This window comes from Rhinichthys klamathensis, unplaced genomic scaffold (genome assembly GCF_029890125.1).
Source record: "Rhinichthys klamathensis goyatoka isolate OS25496 unplaced genomic scaffold, OSU_Roscu_1.1 h1tg000422l_1, whole genome shotgun sequence".
NCBI classification, from domain to species: domain Eukaryota; kingdom Metazoa; phylum Chordata; class Actinopteri; order Cypriniformes; family Leuciscidae; genus Rhinichthys; species Rhinichthys klamathensis.
The window spans coordinates 1252288-1268582 of NW_026606920.1; the positions used below are offsets into that span (position 1 = coordinate 1252288).

General features: G+C 38.5%; 1 protein-coding gene across 1 annotated transcript in view; it reads left to right on the top strand.

Moving 5' to 3' along the window:
- Positions 1 to 16295, top strand: part of tgfbr1a (transforming growth factor, beta receptor 1 a) — a 48093-nt gene that overhangs the window by 13309 nt on the left and 18489 nt on the right. Inside the window, exons 2-4 of the mRNA XM_056235493.1 lie at positions 8770 to 9003; positions 12459 to 12698; positions 13351 to 13581. Of these exons, the coding sequence (XP_056091468.1) occupies positions 8770 to 9003; positions 12459 to 12698; positions 13351 to 13581 (705 nt within the window). The remainder of the gene's footprint in view (positions 1 to 8769; positions 9004 to 12458; positions 12699 to 13350; positions 13582 to 16295) is intronic.

Below are 16295 nucleotides of genomic sequence, written 5' to 3' on the forward strand. Positions count from 1 at the left end.
AAACTATACTAATATCTCAATGATGCTAAAATAACAACTTTCAACTTTATTAAACGTTTCAAATGACTTTTCTTGAGAATGTTTGGTGACTTGCTGGTGAAAAAAATGCAATGCAACCGTTTCTCTGTTTGATGGAGATGGTCCTCACTGCAGAACACGTAATCCAACCTTACATATACCTAAACCCAGAGCCATAGAGAGAAAGAGTTGCGACACTCCCATAGACCGCCATAGGAACTTTGGAATGCGGAAGTAACGCGTGTCGTGGAGCGGCCGATAGTTCCAAACACTGATAGTTCCAGCATTGAACCCCATTCATTTTCAGTGCTTCCGAAGTACGCTCGCTGGTAAATTAATGAAATTACTGTATTTTTTACTTTTACACACATTAGCCGACCTCTCGTGAATCTAGTCTGTAGTTATATTTTATGTAGCCAGTTTTAGTAAATGTTTATTGGAAGATAATAGGTTAATTGCAGCGTTAGCTAACTTAAGGTGACCTGATGTATAAAATATATATTTTTAATAATATTTTCTATGTATGTGTATATATATATATATATATATATATAGCCTATATATAATATTATACATACATACACACACACACACACAATTCATTTATTTAAATGGGTTAGGGTTATGCATATATGTGCTTATATGTATTTAGGAACATAGTTAATTCACTCATTACCTATCTCTCCGGTTTAATTTTATGAAGAATATTTTTCGGTTGAATATTTACCGAACATTGCTGTATACAGGGCTCCAGACTAACTTTTTGCCTTGGTTGCACTGGTGCGCCTAACTTTTTTATTTAGGTGCACCAGCACAAAATTTAGGTGCACTCAAATTTTTCCTCGTCTCGCGTCGCCTTTAACACCACAATTTCAAGGTCACCTTTTTATCACGTTCCATATATTCATGTATATTATGTAAATGCTTTTAAACAAGAATAAGGTGTAGTTTTTTTTTTATTTGAAGCACAATTATACTGTATATAAAAATATAAATCTTTTTTTTATTTTTTATTAAAGTGCTGTTTTTACATTGTTCAAGTTAGGGCAGGATATTGACACAAATTTCACAATTCGATTCAATATTGATTATATTGGATATCAGGTACAGTACATGGCAAATTTTCTCAAGAAAAACAAATCTCAACTAATGCTGTAAACTGGGAGTCAGTTGTAGCCCACTATGCTTCATTAGCCTACTATAATATTGAAGGTAAAAATTACCTGATTTGTACACAAACACCTAAATTACACTTTTTTTTATAATAATAAAGTTATATGAAATATAAACATTTAAATGGTGGCTGCATAAAAACTTGCCAGATTTTTTTCAAACAACATGCATTAAATATTGAAAAACATAAAAAATTATAATGAATATGTAATATGGTGCATATATTAGGCACAATGCTCCTCTAGAGTTAATTTTTCTAGCTAGCTAACGAGTTTATGGTCACTGGATATGTTTTTTCTGAGGTAAATGTGGCGTTACATTACATTGTTTACAAGCGTTTTACTGACGTCTTTCCACGGTTGAAACACCGATTGAGCGATTCCATGTGACATGAGTTGTACTCTATCTTTTAACGCACTTTCAGATGCTCGTTCATGTTTATTTCGCGCTGTAACTGGTATTATTGGGCCGGAAGAGAAGATCATGTGCGCTCCGCACTGCTGCTTCTCTTGAGCTGAGCTGAGCCAGAGCGATCTCACGCCACAGCGTCAATACACTTTATGTTTTTGAATTTCGTAAGAAAATGGACCTAATTTGAAATCTGAGACTTTGTTTCATATCAATAGTAACAAAGCACAAAGATTATTGTGATTTATTGGATGGGATGCTCGCTACAATGTTCCATTCATTCATCAACTGATAGCCCAACGGTTCGTAAAAATCAATGAGAATCGAGAAATCAATATTTTTACCTAGTTCAAGTAGCCTACATTTTTAAAAGTTTCTTCGTCGTCTGTTTTCCTGCGTTTATTTAGCTGATGCTGCTGATTGCCATAACTGATTCTCTGGTGCTCAGGTGACAGGTCGCAATTTATTTCAACCACACTGCACGGAGCATTTTAGTCCTACAGGAATATCTGAACCACAACCAATCAGAGGCAAAGACCCACCCAATCTCTATCTCTGATTGGTTTAGACCACGATATGATCCAACCATATCGTGAGAGGCAGCGGAGAGGCAGCGGATGCGATTGCGATCATGCGAGAACGTTAGGTGCACTGGTGCGACCTAGGAAAAATTCTTGTCGCACCCTTACAGGTTTTGGTCGCATGTGCGACCAAATTGGTCGCACTCTAGAGCCCTGCTGTATAGTCGTTGCTTTCTACGTTATGGGAGCAGTCTATTTCCCTCCTAAATCATTCATTTGTACATGCACAGCGTAATTATTTATATTTTATGTTGGGTGGAGTTCTGAACGGACTGCAGACTTTGCGTGATCACGAAGGTAGGCTAATGGCTGAATCGGAATTTATAAGCAAGATCACGGGAATCAATAGCCTAATACAGCCCAGTTTTGTTAAAATAAATATCATGAGACGTCCATCATTAGATGAATGACATGGAAAAGTTAAGTTAGAGCCGCTAAAGCCAGTGCTACTACCCATGCGAACATGAACACTAAGCTTTTCCCTCCAAAAATATAGCCTAAAACGTATCTAAGTTGTCACCCTGCCTCTCCAAATGCAAAACTGACATTAACAAAATGCAATAACAGCTTAAAAAGTACTTGGGTGTGTGTTTTATTTTATATCTACCGTTTAATAATGCAATCGCTGCTGTCTGTCCATAGAAGAACATGACAGCCCGCGTATGTTTTGTAACTATTGGGGCTTACATGAACCACGTGACAGCCGTCGCGGCGACATCAAAGCGTGTCGCAACTCTTTCTCTCTATGGCTCTGCCTAAACCTACCCATCTCTGCCCCCTGATCCCTAACCCCACCCCTAATCCCTGATCCCTAACCCCATCCCTAATCCTACCCATCTCTGCCCCCTGATCCCTAACCCCACCCCTAATCCCTGATCCCTAACCCCATCCCTAAACCTACCCATCTCCACCCCCTGATCCCTAACCCCACCCCTAATTCTACCCATCTCCACCCCCTGATCCCTAACCCCACCCCTAATTCTACCCATCTCCACCCCCTGGTCCCTAACCCCACCCCTGATCCTACCCATCTCCACCCCCTGATCCCTAACCCCATCCCTAATCCTACCCATCTCCACCCCCTGATCCCTAACCCCACCCCTAATTCTACCCATCTCCACCCCTTAGATCTGGATCCAACTCCACCCCCTGGATCTCGTGTCCTGCAATGAGCTGCTACTGGTTTGATGCAGTATCTTTTCAGAACTTAGTTCAAGTCAGATCTAAAGAAATCTTTTTTTAGTCTTTTTTCCTTAAAAGAAATATCTTAGAACTATTTAATTATTAATTAATTATTCTGACTGTTTGAGTTAGGACTACTGCATTAACGACACATGCTCTAAAGCCATACGATAGATTTGTGTGAGGAACAGACTTAAATTAAAGTTGTAGTTTAGAGATGCACTGAAATTTTGGCTACTGATAATTTCCAGCCCGAAACAACAATTTTTGGTTTCGGGTTGAAATTGTTTTGAAGGGCTGAAATCATTGACTGAAACATAATAAGCGCTTCTCCAATGCTGTATTTTGACTGTTCAGAGTCTAATTCGTGCACACAAAGTGGATAAACTGCAAGTTAATGTCAGCTGTGTGGACTCTAGGACTGGGATGACAATATCAATTTCTCGATTTTAAATCTCAAGATCGATCTTTTAGTCGATGCTGTTTTATGTGGATGCGTAAATAAAAATTCACTAAACATTTGTAGCGTGCCTGCCATCCAATAATCGCAACAAGATTTGTGCTTTGCTACTTTTAATATGAAACAGTTTTACAGATTTTATCACGTAATTCAATTAATAAATGTCATTTGGCACTCTTTAATACGGCGTGACAGATCACTCGCTGTAGCCACATCAGTTCAAGCGGCAGCACGGATCAAGCGCACATGAACCGATCATCTCTTTCTTTACTACTACTTATAGCACTAAATAAACTTCAGAACGGTATGTTGGAAGATTTAGAATGACTTAGTGAAATGTATAATGACTCATGTAGCCTAATCTCTCAGTCAGTGTTTCAAGTGCAGATTTTTTCAGTTTATGTAAAACCCATGAAATTTATTAAAAAGTCTTATATTAATACAGTTATACAAAGCGGATTCGGTTTTGGCCCAGAATTTTCACTTTGGTGCATCACTACTAAATATCTAGACGTATTGTCTGATTCATAAATGAATCTTTCTTTTGAGTCTTTTGGTAAATGAAGTGCTGTTGTAAAGCTTTGTGTCTCTTTCCATTTCATGAAACGTTGGTCCAATTGCCACTGAAGTATGAATTTTTTCCCCCCTTCCTGCTGTTTTTCTTTCTAAACGGGCTATTATCTGCATCATGAATCTATGACTGAATCTATGATTATTTCCTGTGGCATGTTAGCAAGCAAAAGATAATCACTTACCCAATCAAAAATTTGCACTGTAATTAAGCCAAAAATAGAGGTTTATAAGCAATACAGAAAACAAGTGCAGGACACTCCTAAAAACCTTGAGAACACAACACTCTTTAAAGTGGTCTTTGTCATTTACAGGTAGAAATTGTAAAATATAATATCTTACAAGGACTAATTACAATGAGTTAATGTAACATGAGCTTCAGTGCATTTAATAGAAGTCATTTCAACATCCTGGTGGTGCTGTAGAGACCACGTTTATCATAATGCTGAGCGTCATATCAAATACACCAAAGAAGAATGTTAACTCTACATTCTTAATAAAACCACAGCAGAAGTCAAAGATGGCACTAGATGTTTATACAGTATGCACAGCCTGCGCAAAAGACGTAACCATTTTGAATGCATTTATACTAAGAGATAATTGTTTTTATTCAACCCTTCTGCTGCTTTTCAACTGCATCTTTATTTCTCTGAGTTAAGGAACTTGTCAGTCATTTCAAATTGCATCAGGAGATAAAGCTAATGAAAGCAACAGTCTGTTGGGAAAGTGTGTAAGGGGAGGGATGGATGTGATTTTTAAATGAAATCTGTAAATGTATTGTTAGTTCTCTGCATAACTTGTGACTACCATATCATCCTAAAAGTAAAGTTAGGGGATAGTTCACCCACAAATGAAAATTCTCTCATCATTTACTCACCCTCAAGTCGAAGCAACATTGGACCCAATTGACTTTCACTGTAAGGACAAAAAACAGACATTTTTTCCACAGAAGAAAGTCATAGGTTTGGAATCATTGACAGAATTATCTCTTTAATAGATCAGTATCTTGGTGCATTCACTTAGATCTTAACCATTCGCTACCATCCGTTAATAATTTTGAAAGCGGTATCTTGTGTTCTCAAAGGCTGCATTTATCTTATCAAAAATACAGTAAAACAGTAATATTGTGAAATATTTTTAAATGTAAGGCCATGAGGGTGAGTAAATGATGACAGAATTTTCATTTTTGAGTGAACTATACCTTTAATGTTTGTTTGTTTTATTAATATGGAAATATTAAATACTTTTTTAATGAAATGATACTCTAAATTAGAAACTAAAACTGCCAGTAGGTGGCGGTAAATGTTGAACCGAGTAAGTCATTTAATCATTAAGTCATTCATTAAGTCATTCATTCAAACGGCTGATTCATTCAGGAATTAAGTATAATGTCTCTCTTTATGAATGGACCATTGAATCATTGCCTAACCCGATTGATTCAATCAAAACTTGGATTCATTCAGAAATGAAGCACTACTATGTGTTGCTCCGAGATGCACAACAGTTCTGCTCTGGCTTTACAGGTAATACTTTCATTAGCAAAATTGAGCAAAAGCAGACAATATTGTGTCTAAAATATAATATTATTAACTTATTAATTTATTGAACAACTGTATAAAATGAATATCACATTTGCACGCGTGCTATTCGGGACAAAAACAGCACTTGTGTGATATTGCTTAATCATGATATAAATATGAGACAAAAACTCATACAGGGGCACTTTTGCCCTGATATCTTGAAGTTTAGGAGCATCCTATAGGCTAAATTACACAGTGAGTTGTTGCTCTGCTTCATGTTCGTCAACAATCAACTTTATTGCGTTAATATTTCCCCATAATTAATTAAATTAACACGTTAAATCGAAAGCCCTAATTATTATATTATATAAATAGCCTAGATAAGAGTAGTCTCCCTGAAAGAATGTGCATCTCTCAGCTTATTTCATTTCCGAGTTCTGTTTTCCCTGTTCCTGTTTGCCTGTGTGCAGGGGCGTAGCAAGCTTTTTAAAAGTGCGGGGGATGGATGTGATCAGGGCCCTGATTAAGAATTCAGAGGGCACAATGTAATGTTGGCCCCTCCTTAGGCAGGACAAATGTAGTTTGTCCAAGGACATTTAAATTTGGCATTAACATTATGCTGGGGTAAAGTTCATAAATGATCGTTCTTTCTCATTGGATTTTGTAAAACTATGTTGTGTGGACCTCGGCCCCTCTAGGGGGGTTCGGGGGCATGCTCCCCCGAAAGAAAATTGTGTACATTTTAAGGTTAAATGCATCAATCTGGTGCACTCTGAGAGCTCAAAATTAAGAGCTTCAACTGGCTTCGACCCATGAACTGTGCACATTGAACAAAGAAAAAGCATTGACTATACCTAAAGAGGGTTCAAACTTATTTTTAGTTATGATATAGAGTCTCAGTCTACATTACATTATCACTGGTGTTTTAGAATGCCAAACATTTATTATAATAATATAATAATGATTTATATAATTATTCCTATGATGGAAAATCCATATAGCCTAAATGTATGCTACTGTAGAAATGAAAATGAATATTTCAAAGTAAATTTTATATTATGCTATAGAATAGGAAAATTACAATACTTTTGTCCTAATTTCTTCACTTGCAAGAAATAAACCCTTGAGTTTTATTTTGGAGAAAACACCAGATCACCATGCTGAATGATCGCGTGAGCAAAGTGCGCACTTTTCTTTAAATCACGCAGCACAAACAGAATGCCTACTTAAATAAAGTATTGTGCTGTTTAGTCTAAAAAACGAAATATAATACCAAAAACACTCGACATGTCAACAAAACATAAACATAACATCTTCCCAATCCCAAACACATATCAAGCTTATTTAAAAACCTCGCAAGCATAAACACTCATTCAAAGTACTTGGAAAAGGGAGATGTAAATAACCATAACCATAAGTTCCCGCCTCCTCAGCACGAGTGACTGAAAAATCACACCAAGAGAGGCGGGACTTAAGGCAGAACAGCCAATCATCAGCCGGTCACACTCAGAGCCGGTGTCATGTTTGAGAGGGAGGGGGAGAGGAGGACGAGCCGCAGCGAGCGCACACACAGAGCGGCCAGAGAAACGGAGGATCGACTGTAGTGAGGCGTTTGTGCAAAACTGCGGAAAAACTGCAGAAAAAGAGCGGGTGTTGAACCCTCTCACCGGGAAAAGTGTGGGTGTTAAAACACCCACATCCCCCACGGGTGCGACGCCCCTGCCTGTGTGCCCTGTGCCCTTTCGTAGTGTGTGTCAGTTTGTTCCCTTAGTTACTGATTATGTTTACCTGTTGTTCATTTAGTTACCTCATTACATTACCATGTGTATTTAAGCCCTTAGTTTCCTCAGTTCATTGTTCTGTGTCAACTTAAAGGAGAACTCCGGGCAATTTTTAAGTTAATCTTGATCGTTATACCTTTGTGAGTACTGTCTATAAAAAAAAAAGAACCGGATTGGTGCTTGCAACACGGAGCTTCTAAAGCTAATGCCCAGAGCTCCCACTCAGCTAAAACGGCAGTTATGGGGGCATATACATAAAGAGTGCCTTTGTGCCTCTTAACAGACACAAAATGCAAATAAAATGTCTGTCCAACATGAACGGGGCCCTTACATGACAACAAGATGCGTTTAGCAACTTAGCCATTGTTTAAATTCACCCAAATAGTGTTTTAGACGGTTAGCTGTAGTCTCGCGCTGAAGTCCTGTGGGAACTCAGTTGTAGCCGGAAAAAGGTAAATAGCAGGTAAATTGGGAAAAAAAAAGGTAAATTGTATGGTAATAGCAAATACCATATGGTAATGCAAACACATTTGATATAGCCTACCACTGCCAGCTTATGTTGAGGTAAATTCATCTCTCGTCGTCTCTGAGAGAATGCGGCGTTAGTACAGCGACAGATGTCGAAAGCTCTAAGTTTTTGATTTTACTTTCAGGGAATAATTGACTGGTTTGAGACTCCTTTACCAGCGTAACTCTCGTGCAAAGTTTGCAAATTGCATGCGTGATCACCACGGGCTCGCCTTTTGGGTGAAATATTTATGCGATGTGACATTTTTCTTCATCGCCAACTCCATCTTTGCTCGCAAAATGATAGAAAAGATTATCATTCTCCGCGATTTATAAAATGAAGTAAATAAATAAATTACATTATTGATCAAAATAGTAAACTATTATAGACCCTGCCCCGCGTGATACTATAGTCATAGTGTATCGCCGATCTCACAGGCTGACGATATGACTATGGAGCATATTATCACCCAACTCTAATCTGCCTAGGACACTTCCTGTACTGTTTAATAAGCTGACTATCTAAATGTATCCTAACCTGGAGTCTCTTTCTCCCTTTTCTCAATCAGGATTGCTGTGTTATTGTGAGCGATGTGTGAATCGGACATGTAACACAACCGGCCTGTGTTATGCGGTCGTCACAAAGTCTGCCGGACAGATCGTAATACAGGAGGGTCAGTGCATTCAGCAAGATCAACTTTACCCACCGGACAGGCCTTTCCAGTGCGCCTCTTCCAACAACGGCCTGCATCCGTACTGCTGTGACACTCACATGTGCAACAAGAACCCAAAAGTCAGCCCAGGTAAGAGAATAATGTGATCATGATGACTTTTGAGTGGGCTTTCAAGAGTTTGTGACTCTATAACGTCAATATGTCATAAAAGTGTCACAATACCCAAGTTCATATTTGGATTGGGGTTATTTTCTCCGGCACAAAATAATAACTTTTAAATGACTTTCCATGTTGAATTTGCATTGTTTTTTTAGTGCGGCATCCAAATCCTTTGTTCCACATGGCTCTACATCAGCTTAATTAAATCATTTTTTGTTGTGACCTTGAGCTTACAGACGTATGGCCCATTGTGCCAATTATTTCCATGTTGCTGTTTTATATAAATGATGCATAGTGTCCTGAAGTAGTCTGAAAACCTTGAGAGTGCATACTGGCTAATGTCACAGATAGGGACATTTAGTAATGAATATATAGCTCTCGTGCTCTCACTTTACAATGACGCTAGGGACACAAGTGCTTGGCTCTTCAAAGCTGGCTTTGTTGCTTAATTTTTTTTTTCATTAGTTTGAACCATGTTTATATTAAAAGAAATCGTGATGTGAGACTTTGATGTAGCCTACAGTAATGTACCAGAGCTAACGAACTCAGCGAACTCATTTAGGCCTAACTCAGTTATTATCTGTGTTTCTTATTATTTTGCTTTTGCACAGACCTGCTCCTGAGCTCCCTTATTACTCTTAATAGTTTTTGCTGTCTCCATTTTAGATTTTTACCTGGAGCTGCACAGTTGTGAAAAACTTGTGAATTTCCCTTATTGTCATTACAGTTATTAATTCTTAATAGTGGGGATTAACAATATGTCAGCACAATTTAATTGTGGTTAATAATTTAATTTATGGTTATTGGATATTTATTAGTCAATATTTTACATTTTGTTGGGGGAAAAAATAGTACTAAAGCTTGATTTAATGTTTGTTAATATTGTTTTAATGTTACTGAAACTCCTCATGAGCATTTATTATGAGCTCTTATTTTATAGCAGGTTACAAAAGTAATATTTATTATATGTATCTTCTATACTCTACATTTATACATTCACTTAAAGGGCACCTATTATGCAAAATCCACTTTTACATGGTGTTTGGACATAAATGTGTGTTGGCAGTCTGTGAACACAATCACCCTACAATGATAAAAATCCACCCACTCCTTTTTTTAAATCCCCATTAAACCAAAGCAGTCTCATTAGACATGCCTTTTTGATTCTCTGAGCAGTGTGACATCATACTGCACAGGGTGCGCCCATGGCCGCCGACTGACAGTCCTGCATTACCATAGTTTCAACCCTCAGCGAGTGGTACGCTATCCGCCATTTTCTCCGCGCTGGAGCAGCTGTAGCGATCCCGGTGTTCTGTTGTTGGATGTAAGAGTGAACAAGAGTCTTAATTTTCTCCCAAAATCTGAGCCACCGAGGACGCAGTGGATTAGTTTTACTTTTGAAAGTAATGTCCCCAAAATATACCTAAATTTGTTTGTCTGCTCAAATCATCAGGGGCAATACAAGGCAGGCTTTGCTAAAAAGTTGTTACTCAAGGATGGATCAGTACCAACTGTTCGTGATCCAGTTTATAACGTTAGTCTCCGGTGCGATACGGGTCAATACAGTAATGAAAGGTAGAGGGCGCACTTTATTACAGTTAGGAGTTGTTTTACGGATATAACTGTTGTTAACCAGTTTATTAAGCACCCCCTGAAAAGGCACAGGGTAAAGTCTGTTTATATTTGTTTACTGTTAGTTGTAACAAGTGTTTTGTGTAATTCACTGTTTATGTTGATGATAATGAAAGGGAGAGAGAGAGTTTATGGATAAGACTTTAATGCACACATCTTGTACAGTTTTATTCTGCTCTTGGTGATTTTCTGGAGTGAAAACTGATGCTTCATCTTTTGTGTGATGTGCAATAAACTTCATAAAACTCATTAGTAAAGTTTTGGCCATCGTTCAGACGGGGTCTACTCTGCTGCAACAGTCTTGTAGTGAAAAAGCAAGGTGACAACATAAGTTATAACCGTAATTAAACTAAACCATACCTGTTCTATCTCCATGCACAGCATATATTATCTGGCTCTGTAGGCATCATTGTCCTGAACACTGCTAGTACAGTTTCTGACATTTTATTGCGGGAGATTGTCCTATGTTTTTGCTGGAGTGCCGGAGAATGAGCTCTTGAAGCTCCACCCTCTTCTTGAAAGGGGGCCGGCAGCAGCAGCTCATTTGCATTTAAAGGGACACACAAAAACGGCTCGTTTTTGCTCACCCCCAAAAGTGGCGATTTTAACATGCTATAAAAATTAACTGTGGAGTATTTTGAGCTAAAACTCCACATACACATTCTGGGCTCATCGGAGACTTATTTTACATATTGTAAAAAGTAGCATAATAGATTTAAGCATACAACTTTATTTAGTGTAGAGTTTAAATTTTTTCATAGTTTTTTTATTTATTTTTATTTTTCTGATCTTTTTCGATATTTTCTGATCCATGTCGTATCGCAAATGGCGATTATTAAAAAAAAATTATGCTAGTGCATGGCATGCCAGCAGAATTGCCTGAGATCAGTCTTTTAGACCACATATCAAAAAAATTCCCTTGCAATAGAAATGGGCTTGATGAAAATAGTGCAGTTCTCTAAATGTATTTTAGTCACAAATCAATCAAAACAAGCTGTTAGTATAAATTGATTCTGCCACTTTTCCCCACTGGAGCTCAAAATATTCTTAGAAAGGACAAACACAAAGGAAATATCAGGTACCAACAATAATAGCCGTCAACACAGTTTGGATATCACATTCTTTGACCTTTTTAAATGTTATTATTAAAGAGTTTCAATAGTTTGACCAAAATGTCTAGGTGTTTTTTCAGATTAATATGCATACATAGGAGCAGCGACTGACATTAGCGTTAGTGTATGAACTATGAACAACACAGACAGGACAAAACGTGCTAGAAATTGATTGCCGGATAGCCACTCTCTTAAAACTTTTAGTCCTTTAGACTTGTAATTCAAAAGTTATTCTTTCAAAGTCTCACTATCCTATGGTGCATATTGAAAAATGAAGCATTCTCATTTTTTTCTCAATGTCATCCACATTTACCAGAAAATAGTTTCGCCATGATGACCAAGGTATTAGTGTTAGTAGTGTACAACTCTAAAGCCCCCTTTGTCTGAGACAATATTCAAAGGTCTCCCTATCCAAGTTGATATGTACCTTGTAAGTTGATGGTACTTGTGTTGTAATAAAAACAAAAATATGATCTGATGTGTTAAGGTTGTACTGTACATGTTTATTTTTAGTTTTTTTTTTCTGAATTGAATTAATATTATGATATAAATTTAAATTCTTTTTAAGACACATTGGGGGGCCATGGAAGTTTGCTGAGGTCCACATGTGGGCCCCAGTCCCCTGATTGGGAACCACTGATTTACAGCCTAAAGCATGTGTTTTGCTGCTTCCTCATTCAGAGTTGCCTGATACTGAACCCCAGTCTCTGAGTCCTGTAGCCTTGGCCGCAGTGATTGCCGTCCCCATCTGCGTGCTGAGCTTCATGCTGGTGCTTCTCTTCTACATGTGCCATAATCGCTCCATCAACCACCATCGTGTGCCAAGTGAGGAAGACCCCACTATGAACCACCCATTCCTCGCTAACGGCACGACGCTAAAGGACCTCATTTATGACATGACCACTTCTGGATCAGGCTCAGGTATTTTACATACTATTATTATGTCATTATTGTTTGCCTTTCTACTTTCTAAGAATCCAGCTGTACCGTTTTTTTTAATGCCACTTAATATGCAAAGATTCCATTCAAATCATTTTTATGTATTTACAGGATGTTTTTCCTGTATTTCCCTTTATAGGCCCCAAAGTACGCTCAAGCCAATTGTCATTTCCATAACTTTGGTTGCAAAGCCCCTTGGGAGCAATTGAGAATGTGTAAATTGACAGTTTAATGCTTTCCGTGAGTTATGAGCCTCACGCCAAGCTGGTAGGCTTGTAGGCTTTATCTTTAGTCTAGGATTTTAGTCCAGAAGCTGGACTAGACTAGCTAGTTTTGTTGCCAGTGTCTCAGATAGAATATTTGTTTTTGGCTCCTGGATGACTATACACAATGTTTGAAATGAAATCATGACAGTCTTCCTCAAGGGTTCAAGGTTTGACTGGTTTGCATGGCTCTATTATCACCTGCTGGCAGATGCCGTAACTACACTGTTCTGAGGGCAAAGATCATCTTTCTCCATTGAGATTAGACGTTGTTGTGTATTCTGACTAAATATATATTTTTTAATAATTTGTTAGCTTGTATTTGACTACTTTGATATTATTCCCTGACTGCTTTTTCTTGTCTTCTATAGGTTTACCACTGCTAGTGCAAAGGACCATCGCCAGAACCATCATTCTCCAGGAGAGCATAGGGAAGGGTCGATTTGGAGAGGTGTGGAGGGGCCGCTGGCGTGGAGAAGAGGTGGCAGTAAAGATCTTCTCCTCCAGAGAGGAGCGCTCTTGGTTCCGTGAGGCGGAGATTTACCAGACTGTCATGCTTCGTCATGAGAACATCCTGGGCTTTATTGCTGCAGACAACAAAGGTTAGACAACACTGAAAGCACTTCAGTTGCATTAGGTTGTATTGTACTGTACATTATTTGCTCTCTACCATAAGTGTGTTTAGGAAGGTAGTACTTCACATTTCTGTTTGTGGTGTTATTGGTCAATTCTAATAGGGATGTTCCGATCACGCGATCGGAAATCGGGCCCGATCACGTGGTTTCAGACTCGATCGGAATCGGACGTTACCTCCCGATTAGGACTCGGATATATGTAAATTAAGTCTGTAACTTTACATGTATTCGTAATAATTGAACTGTTTCGGTACAAGGCTTCCGGTTCGGTACGCATACAAACCGAACGATTCCTAGGACCATTTTTCTTGCAGACAAAATCCGCGCTGGCGCGGTCACCACAACGTTGCGCAACATCAAATGGCAAACGTAATGAAAGCGGAACGAAACTGCGCTACTCATTATATTGTGCTTAACGGACCATTTCAGTTCGGACCAGAACATCTGTGCAGCGCGAGATCAAGCGACACTTGGCTAAGAGATCCAGTGAAGAAAACATTTGAATTCGCCACTGAACTAATTACATCGCTGCGAGATCTAGTGAGAAGCATTAAAATTTCTCCGTTATTAACCGTAGATCTCTATTAAATCAAACAGCGCTGACGTGGAAACCAGGAGAAACATTGTGCCGTGAATAAACATGGATTTAATGTTGCACTTCAAAACTCAAATATTATATAAATATATATTTAAATGTTATTTTTCATTTGATTACCAAAACATTATTTGTTCATCCTTCAAAGATTACCCCCATTTATAAACCTGAAAGTTTCAAGATGTAGGAAAACTCAAACTTATTTAAAAATAGTTTTTCTTTTAATAAATAGGAAATTTCTCTGGCATTTCTTTCTTTTTGCTGTATCGTATCGAACTGCAAATTTTGTGAACTGTTACACCCCTAATGTATATATATATATTCTCATTATTTTTTTATACACTTTTAAAACATTTTTATTTTTTGTTTACATGCCTGCCGGGTATTTTAAGTTGAGGTGCTATTTGTTTTTATATTAGACTTTTTTCTATATTTACTGTTGCACTAAAGTCCAAAAGTGAAGATTTTGTTATTTATTACTTGATTGTTCAAGCTACCTCACAGAAGTGCTCTGTTGTTGAACGTTAAAATAAGGTGAATTAAATAAAAAAATAAGGAACATCCTGGATCTGTTTTTTCTCTCTTCTTTATTCTTTTTTTTATGTATTATATAAGTATCGGATCGGGACTCGGTATCGGTAGATACTCAAAATCAAATGACTCGGACTCGAGGGCAAAAAAACCTGATCGGGACATCCCTAAATTCTATTATATTTACAGTGTTTTACAGTCAGGGATCTCAAAGGATATCAGGGAATTTTGAAAATTTTGATATCCAGGCCCGAAAAGTCGTGCAAGGAAATATATTGGAATCCCAAAAAATCATGGGAAAATATCTGTACCAAATAGAAGTGTTTTTTTCCCTATTATTATTGTTATTATTTTAGGTTATTTTTTTAAGGAATGTTCTAGGTCTGCTCTGCTTGAAAATATTTTATCAACTAGGTATTACTCTGTGAATTTCTATGTAGAGTAAAACTTCATATGGAAACCAGCTTGTCCCGTAGATGGTCTGCTTGCTCGCTTTAACCCCGCGCACGAGCAGATCCGTTTGCTCTCTGGTGAAGCGTTCAGTTTTTCCGCTTCCGCTTGCAAATTCCGCCATGTAAATAGCAATCTGCCATTGCATGAGCGCAACTGGCTTTTAAAGGGAATGGGAGATGAGACTCTGACTGGTTATTTCCACGTTACGCCCAAAACACACCCATTACTCATTAAAGTCCCTGTAAAGTCAAAATTTTGTATGTGTTCTGAGTTTGTCACACCACAGAAAAATGTGTTATTAGCCACCCTGCCAAATTTGAATGATAAAAAAAGCCAGCAAGTACATAAAATAAGCTATCAAAATCTTGAAAAAATGAGCAGTAGTCTCTGCTCTCAAACGCTGGGGGCGTGTCCGCTGGCTGCGCTGAAACCACGCCCACTCGCGGGAAAGCTGCCGTCGCCACACTCAACTCTACAGCCGGAATAGATGCTCGCACGGTGGGCAGTGGGCACGCACTGCCGATGATGGCACCAGTTGTCGGCGCGACGGGAGGATGAATGCCGAGGCGGAAGATAGTCGGTTTGGCCCCATTCACCAGTTACAACGGATTATCAGTGAATGTCTCAGTTGTCTCCGACGAAAGTTTATAAAACTATCCGGTGTAAAATGATCACTTACAGAGGCGGGTTTTGGCAGTGATCCTCAGCTCTCCATCAAGGTTGGCTCTTCACAAAATGAATCCACTTCTTCTTGATGTAATCGTTTTTCGGAAATTTAAATAAGGGCACCGATCTGTTTTGTATGTGATCCGGTGATCGCATCCAGGTAGTAGGCCTACGCTTTTCTGTGACGAAGGCATAGCTAGCTAGCAATCTGTAGGCTGCTGTAGTAACTAATAGTACTGACCGTAACTCAGATTGAGTGGCAAAACAGATGTGAATGTGCTCTATATTGTTAGGGGAGCGGACAGCCTCAGTGGCTCCAGTGCGTCATCAAGTAGGGGTGTGTCCAGGAGCTCAGGGGCTCCAGTGCGTCATCGAGCCCCGTTTTAGCCCCGCCCAAAAAATCCGTAAAATATCAATGGTGAAAAACTGTTTAACG